An 18,170-nucleotide genomic window follows, 5' to 3' on the forward strand; every position below is an offset into this window, starting at 1 on the left:
TCGTCAGCTCCCAGATGACAATTCTTTGCTCCCACTGCCAAGTGCTGGGGCAACCGGTGTCACTTTGGGGAATTTTGAAGGGAAGATCCACAGGACAAGTGGTCCTGGCCGCTGCTTGGGCCTTACCCCAAAATTCCCTAACTGGGGCTGGCTGGCCCTGAGTAGCAAGGCTTCTAGCTGGCTTTGCCAACATTTGTTACCAAGTCCAAGCTGGTACTGCTTGCCACAGGACAGGCCAATAAATTGAGAGACGAGTTGACATTTATCCAAGTGATACTAAGGACGAGGCAAGGAATATAGCAACTTTAGTCACACAGCTAGCAGACCCAGCAGATGGTGGACTCACGTCTCAGAGGACCATCTTGCCTGAGTTAGAATTCAGGCTTCTTTTATACTAAAAGGGGAGGGCACAAATTCAAACATTTCCTGGTTCCCATCAGCCTCCAGTTGTGATGTGTTTAGTTCTTCCTTCTTGCAGTCATTCACAGGTGGGCCTGGTCAGGATGTTTCCTGTGAGCTAAACAAAGGTATTTTAGCTGAATGCTCACCACCTGGGAGGCAGGGTTCCCAGATATGGGTCATTATGTGTAACTGAAGCATATAGGCAACATCCCTTTAGTGATTAACTTGTAATAGAATACAAATGTTCTTCCCTATTACACTTTTAATTGAATACCCAACAGATATTTCTAGACATATGTATTAGTCCAGGTCTTCCAAGAAGTAGATGACAAGTTGGGATTAAACATACAAGGATCTGAATAAGGAAGTGCTATGAAAGAAAATTGGGAAGGAACCAGGAGGGGCTGGGAGATCCATCAGACTGCAGTGCAAGTCTGACCCCAGTGAAGCAGAAAGGGAAGTAAGGTGGGGTGAAAGCATCCCAACTGCCGTGCAGTCTAAGAAAGGTTCAGCTGGACAAATCGGAAGTCCTTGTGTCAAAGTTGCCCAGGGAAGTGTGAATCCATGGCACAAATGCAGCGATGGAATTCAGAGTGCAGCTACTGGGGCTCCGGTCTAGGTTCCCTGTAGATGGAGTTCTTCAAGCCCCATTCTCATGGCTACTGTGACCTGCTTAAGAGTTTTTGGCTTTATTTTAATCATGAGGTCAATGTAACATTTCTGCTTACATGATTGCCATTGATTCTAATCGCTTGATGTATTACATTGTTACGAATGCTGACTGGCAGTCCCTGAATAATTTTCTCTGCCTGTCTCAGTTGTTTTTAATGCATGATATGCAACCCAGTATACAAGGATCCATATGATATGGCCAGAAGGAAACATGTGGAGCATGATGACAATTCTGCCAATAATAGCTAAGCTATGAAAGCTGTAACTTAATTGTTAGAATTAATTGGTACCAAGAAAATGTGTTCAGCTTCTGAAGCCAAATGTCATAATCACCTGGCAAGAGAGTTTTCCATTATCACAGGGAGGTAATGGGTGATTCATTGAAAATCTTGAAAGTAGTTCTATATATGCCATATTTCACAGCAAGCTTTGTAATTGTTAGGGTTGTTGCCTTGAATTAATTTTTTACATGAAAGAAGTCATCAACCAGAAGACTGCAGACAGGCAATTTAGGCAAAATGGCTCCACTGAACATAAAACAGAAATATCAGATTCCAACTTCATAAACAGAGCTTTTCAGCCTGAGAAACATTATTATTATTATTATTTTTCACTCAGTGTGGATGCCTGCTGTGGTGTGCAAAAGCCAGACATTGTATTTTGGAAACATGAAGGCTTATAATAAATAACTTTAATGTGCTTGATATTGGCAATACCAAAACTCAGATAATGGCTTATCTATAAACTTAACATTCATTTCAGTCAAAACTTTACAAGAAGCTACCCTTTTCATAATTCTTGTTATTTGAGAGGAAAGTTAAGAGAGACACAATTTTCCTTGAATTTTGAGAAAAATAATTTTCTCTTACAAGTTATTAAAATTACCTAGGAGTTAGATAACAAATATATTAATTAGTTGATCTCTACTTAAATCAAGTTTCTTTTCATTTAGAAGAATGGTTAAAATGTCTTATAGTACAAATGAAATTTTACTGGGGGACATTTCATATGACTCAGGCTTTTTGGCATATAGATTTTAACTTTTGTCACTAAGGAGCAGGTGGAAAATGTCACAAGACATCAGGTTATATCATCTGCTCACTTCCTATTTACTTCTCCCTATTTTACTTACTATTTTACCTAATGTCAGTTTTTTTCCCCCCAAATCTAAGAAATGCTATTTTTTTACTCGTTTGACAGAAATCATTGAAATATTGCTAGAAAAATGAAGGGGCCATTTCATTTAACTATGTCTTAGTCATTCTCATCACTTTTTGATCTATTTTATCTTTAAACTCTATTTTATTTTAAATTCTTTTATTTTTCCCAGACTTATTAAAGTATAATTAACAAATAAAATTGTATATATTTAAGGTGTACAACAGGATAGTTTGATATACACACTGTGAAATGATTACCACAAATTTACTCATACATCCATCACCTCACAGAGTTATCTTTTTTCTTTTTCTTTCTTTTTTTTTGGTGTGGTGAGAACAGTAAAGATCTACTCTCTTAGCAAATTTCAAGTATACGACACAATATTATTAAATAGAATCGCCATGCTGTATGTGAGATCCCCAGAACTTTTTCATCTCACAAATGAAAGTTTGTACCCTTTGACCAACCTCTCCCCATTCCCACCTCCTCCCCAGCTCCTGGAAACCACCACTCGACTGTCTGAGTTTAACTTTTTAAGATTCCACATATAATAAGTGAGATCATACAGTATTTATCTTTCTTTCTCTGTCTTATTTCACTTAGCATAATGTCCGCCAGTTTCATCCATGTTGCCGCAAATGGCAGGAATTCCTTCTTTTTGGTGGCTGAATAATATCCCCTTGTATATATGTACCATATTTGCTTTATCCATTCGTTGATGGGCACTTATGTTGTTTCCATATCTTGGCTATTGTGAATAATACTGCCATTAACATGGGGGGGTGCAGATATCTGAGATAATAATTTCATTTCCTTTGGATATATACCCAGAAGTGGGATTTCTGGATCACGTGGTAGTTCTGTTTTTAATTTTTTGAGGAAGCTCCATACCGCTAAACTCTATTTTAAAGATGTGATCACCTCCATAGTAATAACATTTGTGCCATCCATCATGTTTCACAGTCCGTTGTATACCAGTTGTATAATGTGCTTATATAGCATGCATATACATGTGCTTGTAGAGGCATTGTGAGTTATAAACATCCAAATATCTGTGAAATCAATTGCATATACTGTATGCAAGTATATATACACGGATATCACATTTTTGTTTAACAAACAAGGAGCCTGCGTGCTCTCTAATATCTTCTATTCCTACATTTTTGGTGGCTCTTTTTTTCCTACATTCTTTGGCTGTTTCTCCATACGACTGTAATTTTGTAATACTTCCAAGATTTATTCATGTTTTACACAAGGTAGAACGCATTCATTTACACTTACGTATAGTATTTATTGTGTGAACGTCACAACTGAACCATTCTGTTTGCCAGTGGACATGGTGGTTGTTTCCAGCCTTCTGTTGTTATTATCAGCCCTGCTATGGGCATCATTTCCTGTGTTTGCTTCTGTCCTTTGACAATCCATCCTCTGCACTGTTGCTGGTGGTGTGTGTGTGTGTGTGTGTGTGTGTGTTTTCAGTAAATCCAATTCTGATGTTACTCTTTCACTTAAAAAATCCTTCAACTTAGAGGCTTAGCAGAACCACCTGGAATAATATTCCAGATGACCTGGAATGATCTCGAGATAACTCCAGTAACTGAAGCAATTCCTTTTAAGGATAAACATCCAAAGAACGATGTTGCTCAGGAAGGTTGCTACTCCTCTGTCTTTCCGGCAGCGGAACCTACCCCGTCCCTTTGTACTGTGGCACGACAGATGCTCTAAATCTGATCAGAGGTGAAAATGAATCTCTTACCACCAAAGTTTTCCAGGAAGAATCAAAAGGAAATCTTTCTTTGGGAGGTTGTCCCAGAAAAAGCTACGATGGTGAAAAGAGCCCAGGGGAGTCAGATGTTCCTAGTCTGGAACATGCACTGCCATTTATGAACTGTAAAGTCACTCGACTTTCTGGATCTCTTTGCACATCTAAAAACAAGGCAGTTATGATTTCTGAACGGGCCTGCCTTCTAGACTGGTGCCGAGGATCAAATAAACCCTCCATTCATTCCACAGACACCTACTGCGTCTCAGTCACTGTGCTAGGTCCAGAAGCATGGATGGCCCCCTTGTCCTAAAAGACCTCACAGGCCACACAGTGATTCTCAATCATGGCTGCATACGGGCATCACCGGGAGTGTAAGTTTAAAAAATATGGATGCCTGAGCCCCCTGCGTCCTGGCCATGAGAGATGAGACACATTTCTTAAGCTCTTAGCCTATGCTGCATGTGTACGATGGGAATAACAGAAGCTACTTCATAGGGTGGTTGTAAGTATTAAATAATTCGTAACACCTGCTTAGCCCTGTGCCTGATACAAAGTAGCAGGTGATGAACTGCTGGGAGTGGGGTGGGGAAAACCGGTAACTACGTAGCTGGAGTAGTGATGTCTGCTACCATGGAGAGAAACATGCAGGTGCTCTGAGGGTCATCTCACTCTGCTGGCTGGGATGGCAGTCCTGGAGGATGTGATGTCAGAGGCGACTTTTTAACACAAAGGTGAGTAAATTAGCCAGACAAGCCTGGTAGGCATTGGGGGTGGGGAACATCGCAGAGAAGGGAGTCTGTGGAATTCTTCTGGAGTGCGCCAGGAGGAGGAGGGATGAGATTGAGGAGAGCACAGGGGTCAGATCTTGAGGGGCCTTGAAACCGCGCAAGGGGGGTGGCCTCTAATGCTGCTGGCCACCAGGAGCCCCCAAAAGGTTTTAAGCTGGGAAGAAGGCGATCAGAGTCGCGTTTACGTTCGGTCACTGCATCCTGGCGTGGATTTGCGGTGATTTGAAGCCAGAGGAGGGTGATCAGTAGGGACGGTGGCCTGGGCTCAGGCAGCTGCAGTAGAAACGGAGTAAAAGGCCTGAGAAGAAAGGGCGAAAAAGAGGTAAAAACCACGGCCCTTGCCGGCGTTAGGAGGGTGAAGGATGCGGAGGACACGAAGGCCATCCTGACCTTTTGCGCGAACAGTGGGCAAAGCAGGGAAATGGCACGGCCTAGGGCTGGGGGTCCCAGCACGAGACGGGGGCTGTGGGTGGACCAGGGCAGATCCCGCCGAGGGCCGGTGAGTCTGAAACGCCGGAGGCCTCCAGGCGCGGCGCCTGGGAGAGCGAACGACCGGGCGGAGCGGTGGGTCCCAGCGCAGCGCGCCCCCAGCAGCCCTGCCCACCGAGCGCCCGCCCGGGGAGCCGACCGCGGGGGCGGAGCGCGTCGCCCCGGGGGCTGATCCCAGCCCGGGAGGGGCTCGCCCGGCACGCCGGCCGGGATCCCGGCTTCCCCGGGGGACAGGCCCGCGCCGCTGCGTGTGGATGGAGAGCCCGCGCCGCTGCGTGTGGATGGAGAGCCCGCGTCGCAGCGCGGGGACGCCCGGGACGGAGCGCGGGCGGGGCCGGGGCCTCCGCTCCGAGACTGCTTGACGGTAACCGGATTGAGGCGGAACCAGGGCGAGGGCGGCTCCTTCTCCTTCGCCTTGCGTCATTTTAGGTGTTTTGGGGGCGAGGAAGAAGGCGACGTGTATAATTTATTGCTCTTTTTTGGACCTGGGGAAGGGCAAGTGTTTGTCGAGGTTAGTTTTGGTTTGGTTTGTCCTTTGTCGTCTGCATCTTTCTCTCTCTTTTGTTTGATGTCATGTTTCCTCCTTTGCTGTGACCTATTCTTCACGTTCTTTAGGTGTCTTGGAGCTGTTACACAACCTGTCTACCCCTATTTATGATTCTTCAAACGGTAACTATTGATTTTACCAGAAGTGGATTTTTTTTTTCTGTCAAATGTTGTCATCAAACTAACTACTTTACATGAATAGTTTACTCAGGCGATTATGTTCTGATGCTGATTCATGAGCTAAATTCTGGGATTTGTATTTCTCTAGAATGTTCCATAATGCCCAGGAGTGTGGTAGGCACACAGTTGCCTTTCAATATATTCTTAATAATCTGTTCATAATGTAATTCTTTTGTTTATTTTTATTTATCTCAAAAGATTCTGTTTTCTGATTCAACACACCATTGTACCTTAGTTTGCAACACTTTTTTTTTTTTTTTTTTTTTTGCGGTACGCGGGCCTCTCTCTGTTGTGGCCTCTCCCGTTGCAGAGCACAGGCTCGGCCGCGCAGGCTCAGCGGCCGTGGCTCACGGGCCCAGCACCTCCGCGGCATGTGGGATCTTCCCGGACCTGGGCACGCACCCGCGTCCCCTGCATCGGCAGGCGGACTCCCAACCACTGCGCCCCCAGGGAAGCCCTCAACACTTTTTAATGAAAATCTTTTATATTACTCACATTCACTTATTTGCAGCAGCTAGTGATTAAGATAATGAAGTTATCTCAACGAATAAGTGAAGATCATTTTAATTGATCTGTCACTTTTGTATGCAGAGAGAAAGCAGTATCCTCTTCTCATTCCCCTTGTCACGTGATCAGAAAGCCCCCCATCCCCAAGCATGCCCTCATCCCCTCTCACAGATCCTGCCCTGCATCCTAACTAGCAACTCCAGTTTCTCGCATTGTGGTCTAGCAACCCCTCTCCTGAGAAACTCCTCAGGCCCATCCTTAGTATCACTTGGATAAATGTCAAGGTTGGGGCACCTGGCTTTTCAGCCTGCCTTTCAGACTCTGCATGTCCATCCTTTGTGACCCACCCAAGCCTTCTCATTCTTTTCGTTCTCTTTTCTTGTGTTGTTACTGGAAACAGGATGCAGTAATGGAAAGATGCCATTTTAAACAACCATATTATGAAAAAGAGCAAACACATAGAAATAACATCAAACATCTGGTCAGTATTTAAATTTCCAAATGTCTCCTGCTATAGTTTTGTTTAGTTTGTTTGAATCAGGATCCAAATAAGCTCCAAATAATTGGTTAATATATCTTAAGTAATTCCTAAGTTCCCCTCCATCTGGACTTCATCTCAGCCTCTGGACCACTTTCTGCTGTTACTGAAGTAAATTATTAGTTTTTTAAGGACCTTTTCCTAGAGGGTGAAATGGACTCACCAGTGATGTCTGGACTTAGAGTTGTGGAATTCCTCGGCATTTTGTATGCCTTTAAAAGCCCAGCATTTTGGCTTGGAATCAGAAAGTGGAAAAGAGCATACAGAGACAAAGCTCATTCAGCGGCATCCTTGATGTACTTTAAAAACATACACATGTGGGACTTCCCTGGTGGTCCAGTGGTTAAGAATCCGCCTTCCAATGTAGGGGACACGGGTTCAACCTCTGGTCGGGGACCTAAGATCCCATATGCCAAGGGGCAACTAAGCCCGCGCGCTTTAGAGCCTGAGCGTCACAACTAAGACCCAATGCAGCCGAGTAAATAAAAACAAAAACAGGGGCTTCCCAGGTGGCGCAGTGGTTGAGAGTCTGCCTGCCGATGCAGGGGACACGGGTTCGTGCCCCGGTCTGGGAGGATCCCACATGCTGCGGAGCGGCTGGGCCCGTGAGCCATGGCCGCTGAGCCTGCGCGTCCGGAGCCTGTGCTCCACAACGGGAGAGGCCACAACAGTGAGAGGCCCGCGTAACGCAAAGAAAGAAAAAAACAAAACAAAAACAAAAACAAAACACACACATACACACAGTGGATTTGCTGCGAGAAGCTAGGTTAGAATCTTTACATTGCAGGGATGTGCAACCCCTCAGCCAGGGGTTATTTGCCTGCTTTCCCTTCTTAAGTCAGTAGTTTTCCTCCTCTTCAATATACACTTTTCCCTCTTCCCATTTCATATTTTCTCTCTCGTCCCAAAACTGGCCTTCATGCTATCATTCTTTATAATTTTCTACCAATGCTCTAATACCAAAGACTGGATGACCACTCATCAAAGATGCTGTAGAAGAAGTTGGGGTTTAGGTAGAAAGCGGACCCAGAGTTGACCTCTATGGTCCAGCTCTAGAGTGCATGTAAATCAGGAAACAAACCTGATGCTGGGAAAGAAATTGAAAGGAAGAAAAACCAGTCAGACCTCTGTCGGTGAAGAGTCAGCAGATGGCAGCTTAAAAATTTAGTGCACATTGTTTCTGCCCCACGATGTGTCTAAATCCAGAAGTTCTTCTGGTAGATGTACACACTGCAGTGGTAATGTAGGCACCTGCATTACACTGATCAACAACAAGTGCTAGCTAACTCAGACTGAGAATAGCCCAATTCAGCAAAAAAGTCCAAATTAGGCTATCTCAATATTTTTTTTCTGTATGTGTGTGTTCTACACATATACAAAATAAACATTCTCAGTGCCAACTTCTAACCTTTTATTGTTTTAACTGTGGATTAAATTGGTCTTAGGAATTTCAATTTACCCTTAAGAAAGGATATTCTTTTCCTACTGAAGGAAGCTTTTCTTGCAGTCTAAGATTTCTCTTTAAGCTACTTTTACCAAGTTTATCAAGTGAGCTTTTATCTGGGCTCACAAATGTAAAAAACCTGTTAAATGAACCCAAGTTTTGTGGAAAGACGGTGCTTGAATTAGGGGAAATAAATTATGCTATTTATCATTCATTTTAAGAAGAGTAGTTGTAGCTGGGAAGAAACTTAATGACTTGGTAATGCTTCTAGTTAGCTTTCAATCCAATACCCCAAAATAAAAAGTAGTCAGTTATTGAGTTCAGAGGTAGTAATTAAAAAACCTCTAGTGTTTCATATGTAAATCTTGCTAAAGGAGTTTGCACAGTGAAGGTGAATGAACATATTTTTCTTTTTGCCTGATACACTACATAGAGAAGCATCTTGGCAGACTTCTCACTGTGGAGATTCCTGAAGTTGGTGTACTGATGGTTCTGTAGGCTGAACGCCACTAGAAACTCTACTGACTCAGGTATGCTAATGGTCCTGCTTAGAGTCTTCAAGGAATCAAAGGGTCGTACTATACTGTAATTCTTGTATTTTCTTTCATCCTTAAAAAAAATAGCTACTGTCCTTCAGGGGAGAACTTTACACATCATTTAAGATAATATTTTGGGATTGTGGGAGCAGAAAATGGGTTACTCAACGTAGTGGCTTTTGGCAAATAAAAGATATTAAACAACATGTGCACAAAAATGTTGAAAAGTAAAGTCCAAGAATAGAAATCCCTTAACACAATGATATAGTCACCCTTCTGTAAATATTAAAAAAAAACCCAAAATGAATAAAGATCAATACGCATTCTCCTTTTGTAGTGGAAGCTCTGTAATTAAATCTTCCCTACTTATCTTTTTCTTGGAGGGGGGGATTGGGAGGGTGGCTCAATAAATTATAACACTACCTCTACTTATTGAGATTAGCACAGTACTTTTCAATAACATTTGATTGATAAGAATACTTGAAAATTGCAATTAGCTTTAAGAACAAACAGGAACTCTTCTTAAAATCTTTTTTGAAAACTAGATTGAGCATGGATGGGCAAATGGGGGCTCAAAACAATTTTGGAGAAAAATAAAGTCAGGTGGTTACCTTGGATGACAAAGTGTAACTTCTGAAAAGTATTTACTTTTTAGCTTTATCTCAAGGAAAATGAAGCAAGACTATGAGGGTAATGGAAACATGATCTTAGTCTGTTCTTTGCCCACTTTCTTTCACGTGTCATTTCCCTATATAGTTGGGAAAGAAACCAGATTATTCAGTAAAAAAAAGAATGTTTAGCATTCCATATACTCGAGGGTAGTTTATTCCAGCATACATGTCTTACTCTCAGCTTTTTATTGGTGTATACTCTCCTTACCTTTTGGGGAAAAGAAATTACTGAGTTACTCTCCCTATTTCAGACAGATCCTGTATGTCACATCAGTGAGGGCTGAGGTGGGGATTGCAGTCAGTTTTTTGGCCCCTCCAAATCTGGATTTTACCCTGAGTTTTCTTTTGCTTTCTTTTTCCTTTTTTTTTTTTTTTTTTGCAGTTTTGTGAACTCTTGGGACATCAGAGAACTGTAGTAAAATATTATTATAAAATCACATATCAGGGGCTTCTCTGGTGGCGCAGTGGTTGAGAGTCCGCCTGCCGATGCAGGGGACGCGGGTTCGTGCCCCGGTCCGGGAAGATCCCACATGCCGCGGAGCGACTGGGCCCGTGAGCCATGGCTGCTGAGCCTGCGCGTCCGGAGCCTGTGCTGCACAACGGGAGAGGCCACAACAGTGAGAGGCCCGCGTACCGCCAAAAAAAAAAAAAAAAAAAAAAAAAAAATCACATATCAATGCTGAATATTGGTATATAAGACTTTAGAATTCCTTTTTACTATTAGCTCAATTTTGACCCTACAGGGTGAAAATCTCCACAGTATTCCAGAGGTGACTGATTGCCCCATAAGGTATATTACACTTTTTAAAAATAGTGTGCTCATAAAAGTTTTTTTCTAAACAATAAATTTTGTCTGATGTATATTCCTTTTAAACATGTACAAAATGAGAAAAATATCCTTTGTGGAAAAGAGAAATTGGCTCTAATGAATAATGAAGCTGTAATAAAACTGTAGAAAAAGACTATGTAGCTAGATTATACTTTTCTGATTAAAAAATTACATTCTTAAGATAAAATAACCTATGGTTCTGACACCTGATTTCTCACACAACAGAAAACTTACTGGGCATGATATGGAGTGTGTGTGTGTGTGTGTGTGTGTGTGTTTTATGTATTTTAATACTCTTGTTTCATGGAAGAGGTCTATTTTCTCTAACTTTTACACAGATAAACTCAACATGGCTGGATAAAAGACAAGTTCCTCTCTCAGACATGATAGCTAGACTTAGGTGATAAGAAATGTCATTTGCTATATATTAATATGCATTATGTCATTTGTTGTTTTAAAAGCATTCTATTTATTTCTTTTTAAGGCTTTGACTGTTGGAATGGTTTTAGATGGTCATCCCAGAGAATGAAGGCATGGATGACTCACATGAAGCCCTGGTTATTAAAGACAAGGTGGGAGCATTTATAAATCTGCTTTCAAATTTTGCCTAATCTGACTCCTGATATGCACATACCCTTTCCAAAATATATTTTGAACTAAGATATCGTGTATAAAATAAAGGAAGTTAGGAATGGTCTTTTCTGACCATCTAGAAGGTTCACCAGGCTTCTAGTAATCTATGTAAAACTTGTTAATTCCATGTTATTCCTGAATAAATATTTTAAAGGCCGGGGAGCTAAGAGTAGGGATAATTACTTTCTATTTAAAAAGAGGAGGCAGATTCATTTTTTAAATAAATTTATTTATTTTTATTTTTGGCTGCGTTGGGTCTTTGTTGCTGTGCGCGGGCTTTCTCTAGTTGCAGTGAGCGGGGGCTACTCTTTGTTGCAGTGCGTGGGCTTCTCATTGGGTGGCTTCTCTTATTGCAGAGCACGGGCTCTAGGCGCGCAGGCTTCAGTAGTTGTGGCACTTGGGCTCAGTAGTTGTGGCTCATGGGCGCTAGCGTGCAGGCTCAGTAGTTGTGGCTCATGGGCGCTAGAGTGCAGGCTCAGTAGTTGTGGGCGCACGGGCTCAGTTGCTCTGCGGCATGTGGGATCTTCCCGGACCAGGGCTCGAACCCGTGTCCCCTGCATTGGCAGGCGGATTCTTAACCACTGCACCACCAGGGAAGCCCCTCATTTTTTTAAAAAACTATACTGTTAGTAGTAATGGGGAAGTGGCAAAGGAGTAGTCCCTTTTATTTTGATAATTTATATATCTATATATCTACATCTATATATACAAATGTTTATAAGATTTTTCAGGTAACAGTGTAAAACCATGAATTTAAAAGCATCAAGGCCACTTGAGAATAAGAAGTGTTCTAAAAATAGTAATTGGCACAGGGATATAACTGACCACAGACATCTAGCAAACAGAATGGTTTAAGGGATTCTACAGGTGTAAGATTATCCAAAGTTCATTTCAAACCTTGAAAATAAAAGTCATTTATTTTTGACATTTTCATGCTGATTCAATACTGATTTTTTTTTAATGAAAAAGAATAAGAAAAACTGTAAGAAATAATTGTAACTTGACATTTATTTGAACATTTGTCCTGGATTATTTTAGGCTTGGCTGGAAAGAAGATATATTTTGGACAGGGTATGAAAAAAGAATTATGATGCAGGTAGCAAACTATACCCTAATATAACTGTTATTAAGACTTGATAGAAGTTTTTTTAACATATAATCCACTTTTCCCCAAATAAGTCATGAAAACCTCACCATCCGTGATAATTCATCTTCTCCGTGGCAAAAATGAAAAGATGTCAGGCTTTATTTGCGATATGCAGACTCAGTGAAGGGCACTTATGTGCAAGATTTTGGGCTGTTTATCTTGACTACGTGTGACTGGAGAGAGAGCATTCATGGGAAGTAGCAGTTTGTATGCGAGACAGGGTAGGAAGGGGAGAAGAGTATTCAGAATTCTTTTTTTTTTAAGATAAAAACCTAAACAAAACTTTGATGTCTTATATGTTTTATTAATTTCAAGCATTTTAATTTTAGCTTTTGTCCCTTCTTCTTAAATGATGTTGCTTGCAAGTGTAGCATTACAACTACACACATTCCTGATCATGATTTTAAAAAATCCTTCATATTCAGACTTTACATGTTTCTTTCTAATCGTAATAGGCTCTGGCAGGTAGCAGGCTGCAAACTGCAAACTAAGCCCTGAAGGAACTGCCTCCGCATATACTTCTGGGAGTGATGTGACAACCGCTATCTTCCACGAAGTTCACTGTTCTCTCAACTCCCATATTCCCTTTCTGAACACATGGAGAAGCAGGAGTTGGGTGGCTCTATAGACACTGCTGGGGTTTCTGCTCTCCCTGCCATCAGGGCTGCGGTGGTGGACTGAGGGCTAGAACCTCTCCAAGTCTCAGAGCTGCAGGTGTTCTCATAGTTATTCAGTCGTGTGGTTATCGCAGGGTTATGTTTCCAGAGTTGTCACCAAATAATATGAAAAATGATTAGTTAATATTGGACAATGAAACGTCTGATCATTTAGATAAACTTGTCTAAAGTGTTGGATTTAATGTGAGATCATCAATTCTCTATGTCTTATTCAAACGAACAGTTGAATATTTGATTTATTAAAATACGTTTTATTTGTTTATTTATTTGGGTGCACTGGGTCTTAGTTGCCGCGTGCGGGATCCTCATTGCAGCATGCGAGATCTTTTAGTTGCAGCATGCATGATCATTTTAGTTGGACATGCAGGATCTTTAGTTGCAGCATGTGTGATCTTTTAGTTGTGGCATGTGGGATCTTTTAGTTGCGGTATGCAGGATCTTTAGTTGCAGCATGCAGAATCTTTAGTTGCAGCATGAGAACTCTTAGTTGTGGCATATGGGATCTAGTTCCCTGACCAGGGATAGAACCCAGGCCCCCTGCATTGGGAGTGTGGAGTGTTAGCCACTGGACCACCAAGGAGGTCCCTGAATACTTTAAATGAATGTAACGTTTAAGAGTAGTAACATTTGGGGATGCTATGAATTCTCAACATTCCTACAGAATGAAACAAATATAGTCATTTCTCAAATATATGCCGACCTCTGTGGTTTGCAAAATTTTCAAAGGTTTCAGCTGCATATTCATAATGGATTCTTTGCAGAACACATCAGTCTGTATCACTGCATCTTTATCATTTTAGGAATAGGTACAATGAAGAAGAAATCTATGCTTTCCTTGCAGGTATTGAGCTAGTGAAACATTTGCTATATTAAAATAATTTTCTATTGTATTTGATTGACATTCAACTTTAAGTTAATTATACCTCACCTCCTACTCCAATACAGAATGTAATATTTTAGACCTTTCATTATTAGTTTAGCATAAACTAAGAAAAATTTTCTTTTGATGATATTTACTTATTTGGGCTAGACTTGATTTATCTGAATCATTACACTCACTCTTTTTTTTTTAACATCTTTATTGGAGTATAATTGCTTTACAATGGTGTGTTAGTTTCTGCTTTATAACAAAGTGAATCAGTTATACATATACACATGTTCCCATATCTCTTCCCTCCTGCGTCTCCCTCCCTCCCACCTTCGCTATCCCACTACAATAAACATGGCTGATTTGGTAAAAAGAAAAAGCATAAAAACTGTTTTTGTATGAGATACAAATTCATTATTGCTATCAAGTACAAATATAACCTTCTAAAATAGGTTTTTGAAAGGAAAATTAATGGTAAAGGAAACATTCAATTTAAGCATCTGTTTATTAGAAGTTGTAAGTTAACTGAATTTATTAGATGCAGTTTTATAGCGGTTGCAGTCAGAATTTCAAAGAAAGCAACTTTCCCTGAGAGTCTGTCATGGCCTGTTGGTGAGCAATGTGTGGCAGAAGTATAATCACTCTCAGTGGTAACAGGAGGGTAGGGCAAAGGTCCGCACTTAGAGCTGATCCAGTAGAAAATGTGCAAACACAGCATGAACCCCATGTGGTAACTGGCCACTGAGAAGACCCTCCGCAGAAGAAAACTGAACAGGATGGTCACCAACAAGGCATCTTTGCCTTAAGTTTTGCTAATGTTGCTTGTCTGGGAGAAAGGTGGTTATGTAAATAAAAACAGTGAACTAGAGCCAAAAAAACCCTAAAACAACAACTGAAAACAAAAACACAGCCCATAACACACTCTCAGGGACAGTTGCTTTTGAAATTCTGACTGCAACCGCTATAAAACTGCATCTAATAAATTCAGTTAAAACTGTTAATAGATGTTTAAATTGAATTTGTTTCCATTACCATTAATTTTCAAAGCCTGTTATAGATCATATTTGTACTTGACTGTGGAATCAGCGCCCTGCATTTCCCTTCCCCACGTCCATGTGTACCAACATTGAGGTACTCTGCTATAAATGCTATCCTTCTGATTTGGGAATAAAGCAGAATCACTGACAACCAGCTTTTCCTCCTCTCAGCCTTTTATTAGCCAGGTACTAGGAAAAGAAATGTTTAAGACATAGACCCACCCTTGAGAAGTTCATAGTCTTGTATAGAAACTGATGAAAAATTAGGATGTAATGAATGTGATCAGTGCAATTTTTTCTGTTTGAAGTATTGGAACTATTTACCTGTTTTTGAGTCTTTTGTGCAAAATCGTTTGTAGAAGGGTAGGAGCAGAGGAAGACAGAATCTCTATATTTAAAATAATGGACACCCCCCCCCACCGCCACCAGATGGCACGGTGATATTTGGAGGATGTTTTAAAAATTCAGGGATCACTGCCTTGTTTCAGGATCATTTAGATTAGTACTTTCTCCTGCCACCTAGGCTTTTAATCTCTTAGTGTGGAAACTGATTTTAGTTTTTGGTTCACTTATTTGCCTTATTAATTGTATCAAGCATATGAAACCCTGATAAATCAAACTCTGGGTAGCAAATAATATGTTTTTGATTAGCTGTTTTGTTTTTTCACTGTTACAACAGTACCAACTTACATTTGAAGTCCAAAGCCAGCATTTGCTCATTCTGAGGTGGGACTGGTGAGCACCCATAAGTGGCACGGCTATTTGGGAGTACTTTTCGTTGGGACACTGAAGCCAGAGCTCCAGAGAGTGGCTGAAACAGAATATCCCCCTGCTAAACAGGTTATAAAAGGATGTTATTCTTTTTAATAACATAGTACAAATAATTCCTCTTGAAAAGTATCTATTACCTCCCCCTGAGAAGTGTTTGACTTGGGTAAGCCACTGTTAATTCTAGTCTTTGAACGTAACTGAACATGTTAAAGTGATTTAGGCCACAGGAGATTTTATGGCTATGAGAAACTATGTGGCTGCAAATATAATATGAATAAAATAATAAATGTCTGTTATTTTGATTAAACCAATTTATATAGTTTTGTTCTGGAATGAATAATAATACATTTGTCTTCCACATAATTTTGTAATGTAAATAATATGTTAACTCCCACTTTTGACCTCATAATTCATGTTTTTATTGTTTTTAGGCCAGTGAGAAGAATTCCTCATTATCAAATTCTCATCAACAAGTCTGACAGAATTTGCATCTCCTAAACCTACATTTTCAAGGAGGTCATAACAATATTTATGGAATATGAGGTACAAAATCTTAAGTTAAAAAATATTTTTCCAGGTCTTATTTACATTGAACTCAAATTAACTGTCAAATAAGAATACTGATATAAGTAAGGTAAATCACTACTACAAAAAATGTAATCTTTAGTATGTAGCTGAATGGAAGCCTAAATTTTATCAGTAATATTCAGAAACCTTATTTTAATAGTATTTCCTCCTAAAAAGGAGCTTGGAACACAGTGGGTCTGTTTCAAATATCCTAATTAGAAAGAAATTTTCTTTGAGAAGACAACAATTACAATTTTTTGCTTTCTAGAAAGATTTTCTTTAAAAAGGGGTTCAGAAGAAAGAAATTCTGTCAGGATTAAGTTCGGGATAATCAGTTTATTCTAGCAGGCTTTGTGGCACAGGTCCCCTAAGTAATTCATTGTGATACTCCAGTATCTGCCATGTGTCAGAAATTAACTTGCCATTAACTGACAACTAAATTGGATACCCTTAGTCTTAAAGTACACAGGATGTCATACATAAACCAGTCCACTCTTTGAAGGATTACTTCTCTTAGATGCTCTACAGAATTGTAGGACTGTCCATTTTATAGGATTTTTTTTGAGGCAACATCTTTTTTTTTTTTTTGTGGTATGTGGGCCTCTCACTGTTGTGGCCTCTCCCGTTGCGGAGCACAGGCTCCGGATGCGCAGGCTCAGCGGCCATGGCTCACGGGCCCAGCTGCTCCACGGCATGTGGGATCCTCCCAGACCGGGGCACGAACCCGTGTCCCCTGCATCGGCAGGCGGACTCTCAACCACTGCACCACCAGGGAAGCCCGAGGCAACATCTTTAAAAATGCCTGTAAATTCTAAAAAGTGTTTGCTAACTTAAAATTTGTTTTTAGGTATTTATTGCTAAGTTGAAAACCTTCTTTACCAAATATGATGGTACCAAAGATACAACTAAGCCATGGCTAAGAAAAATCAGCCCCCATGATTAAATTTTATTGAGTATGAACAATTTTTTTCTTGATGTACACTCAATTGTACTTTTCTACCCAACTGGATAAATAAAAGCTAAAATATAATTTATTTAACTCCTTTTGGAAATAAAACTTCAACATACCTTAAACTGGTTTTCTGATAAGTTTATTTTTAATATGACTATTTAAAAATTCATCTTAATGATAGATTTGGAAAAGCCAACTTTTACTTGGGTTGACAATAATCAAAGAATGCAGCTGGTGTAGTGGCTACCATTTACCAAGTAACTGCTAATGTGCTAGGCATTATTCTTGTGGTCTTACAGTTATCGACTTTAATCCTTATAGTAACACTGCAGGGTAGGTATTATTAGCCTCATTTCATTGGTGAGGAAACAGAAGCTTAAAGAAATTAAAGTGCCTTGCCAAGTTTCTATAACCAGTACCTTGCTCAGCAGATATTTGAGGGCTCTGTTCGCCCTGTCACTACGCTAAGGCTGAGAATGCAGCTGTGAATGAGAAAGACAAGATCTCCATTCTAAAGGAGCTTACATTCTAGTAGTAAAATCAGGATTTTAAAATAGCAGTGTTGGATTCTAAAATTTTTCTTCTTAGCTTCCAAACCCCTTCCCACCAAGGATACTACAGAAGAGATGGATTAAGCGATTTTAGTGCCACTTAAGAAAGTGAGTGGGGATGAAAACTACATACTGGAATACGTTATAGGAAAGAAACATTGGTATATGAGTGTCAAGCTATGTCAAAGGAAAAACCCTAGGGCTTAGCTGTATGGCAGGGAATGGAAAGCCTGTGCTGCATAACAGACTTGGCTTATGTAGACACACCTGCAGATGGTGTATAATGCAATAGCAATGATATGTACTTGCTCAGATAGCCTTAAGGATCAGTACTTTCTCAGTGTATGGCCCTGCACTGTCCAACACAGTAGCCATTACCTACTTATGGCTTTCGAGTCCTTGAAATGTGGCTAGTGCAACTAAGGAACAGAATTTTAAA

General features: G+C 40.5%; 1 protein-coding gene across 1 annotated transcript; it reads left to right on the top strand.

The window, feature by feature from the left end:
- Positions 1 to 5,209: 5,209 nt before the first annotated feature.
- On the top strand, positions 5,210 to 10,355 carry LOC308626255 (uncharacterized protein; the record flags this gene model as incomplete). Its single annotated transcript, XM_081251098.1, has 5 exons — positions 5,210 to 5,352; positions 5,512 to 5,788; positions 5,893 to 5,946; positions 8,926 to 9,022; positions 10,082 to 10,355. 4 exons carry the CDS (start codon positions 5,210 to 5,212, stop codon positions 8,977 to 8,979), a joined length of 528 nt encoding a protein of 175 aa, XP_081107224.1. The 3' UTR covers positions 8,980 to 9,022; positions 10,082 to 10,355.
- Between the last annotated feature and the right edge of the window lie 7,815 nt (positions 10,356 to 18,170).

The sequence above is a fragment of the Mesoplodon bidens genome, assembly GCF_964165515.1.
Source record: "Mesoplodon bidens genome assembly, chromosome: 12".
Taxonomy (NCBI): Eukaryota; Metazoa; Chordata; class Mammalia; order Artiodactyla; family Ziphiidae; genus Mesoplodon; species Mesoplodon bidens.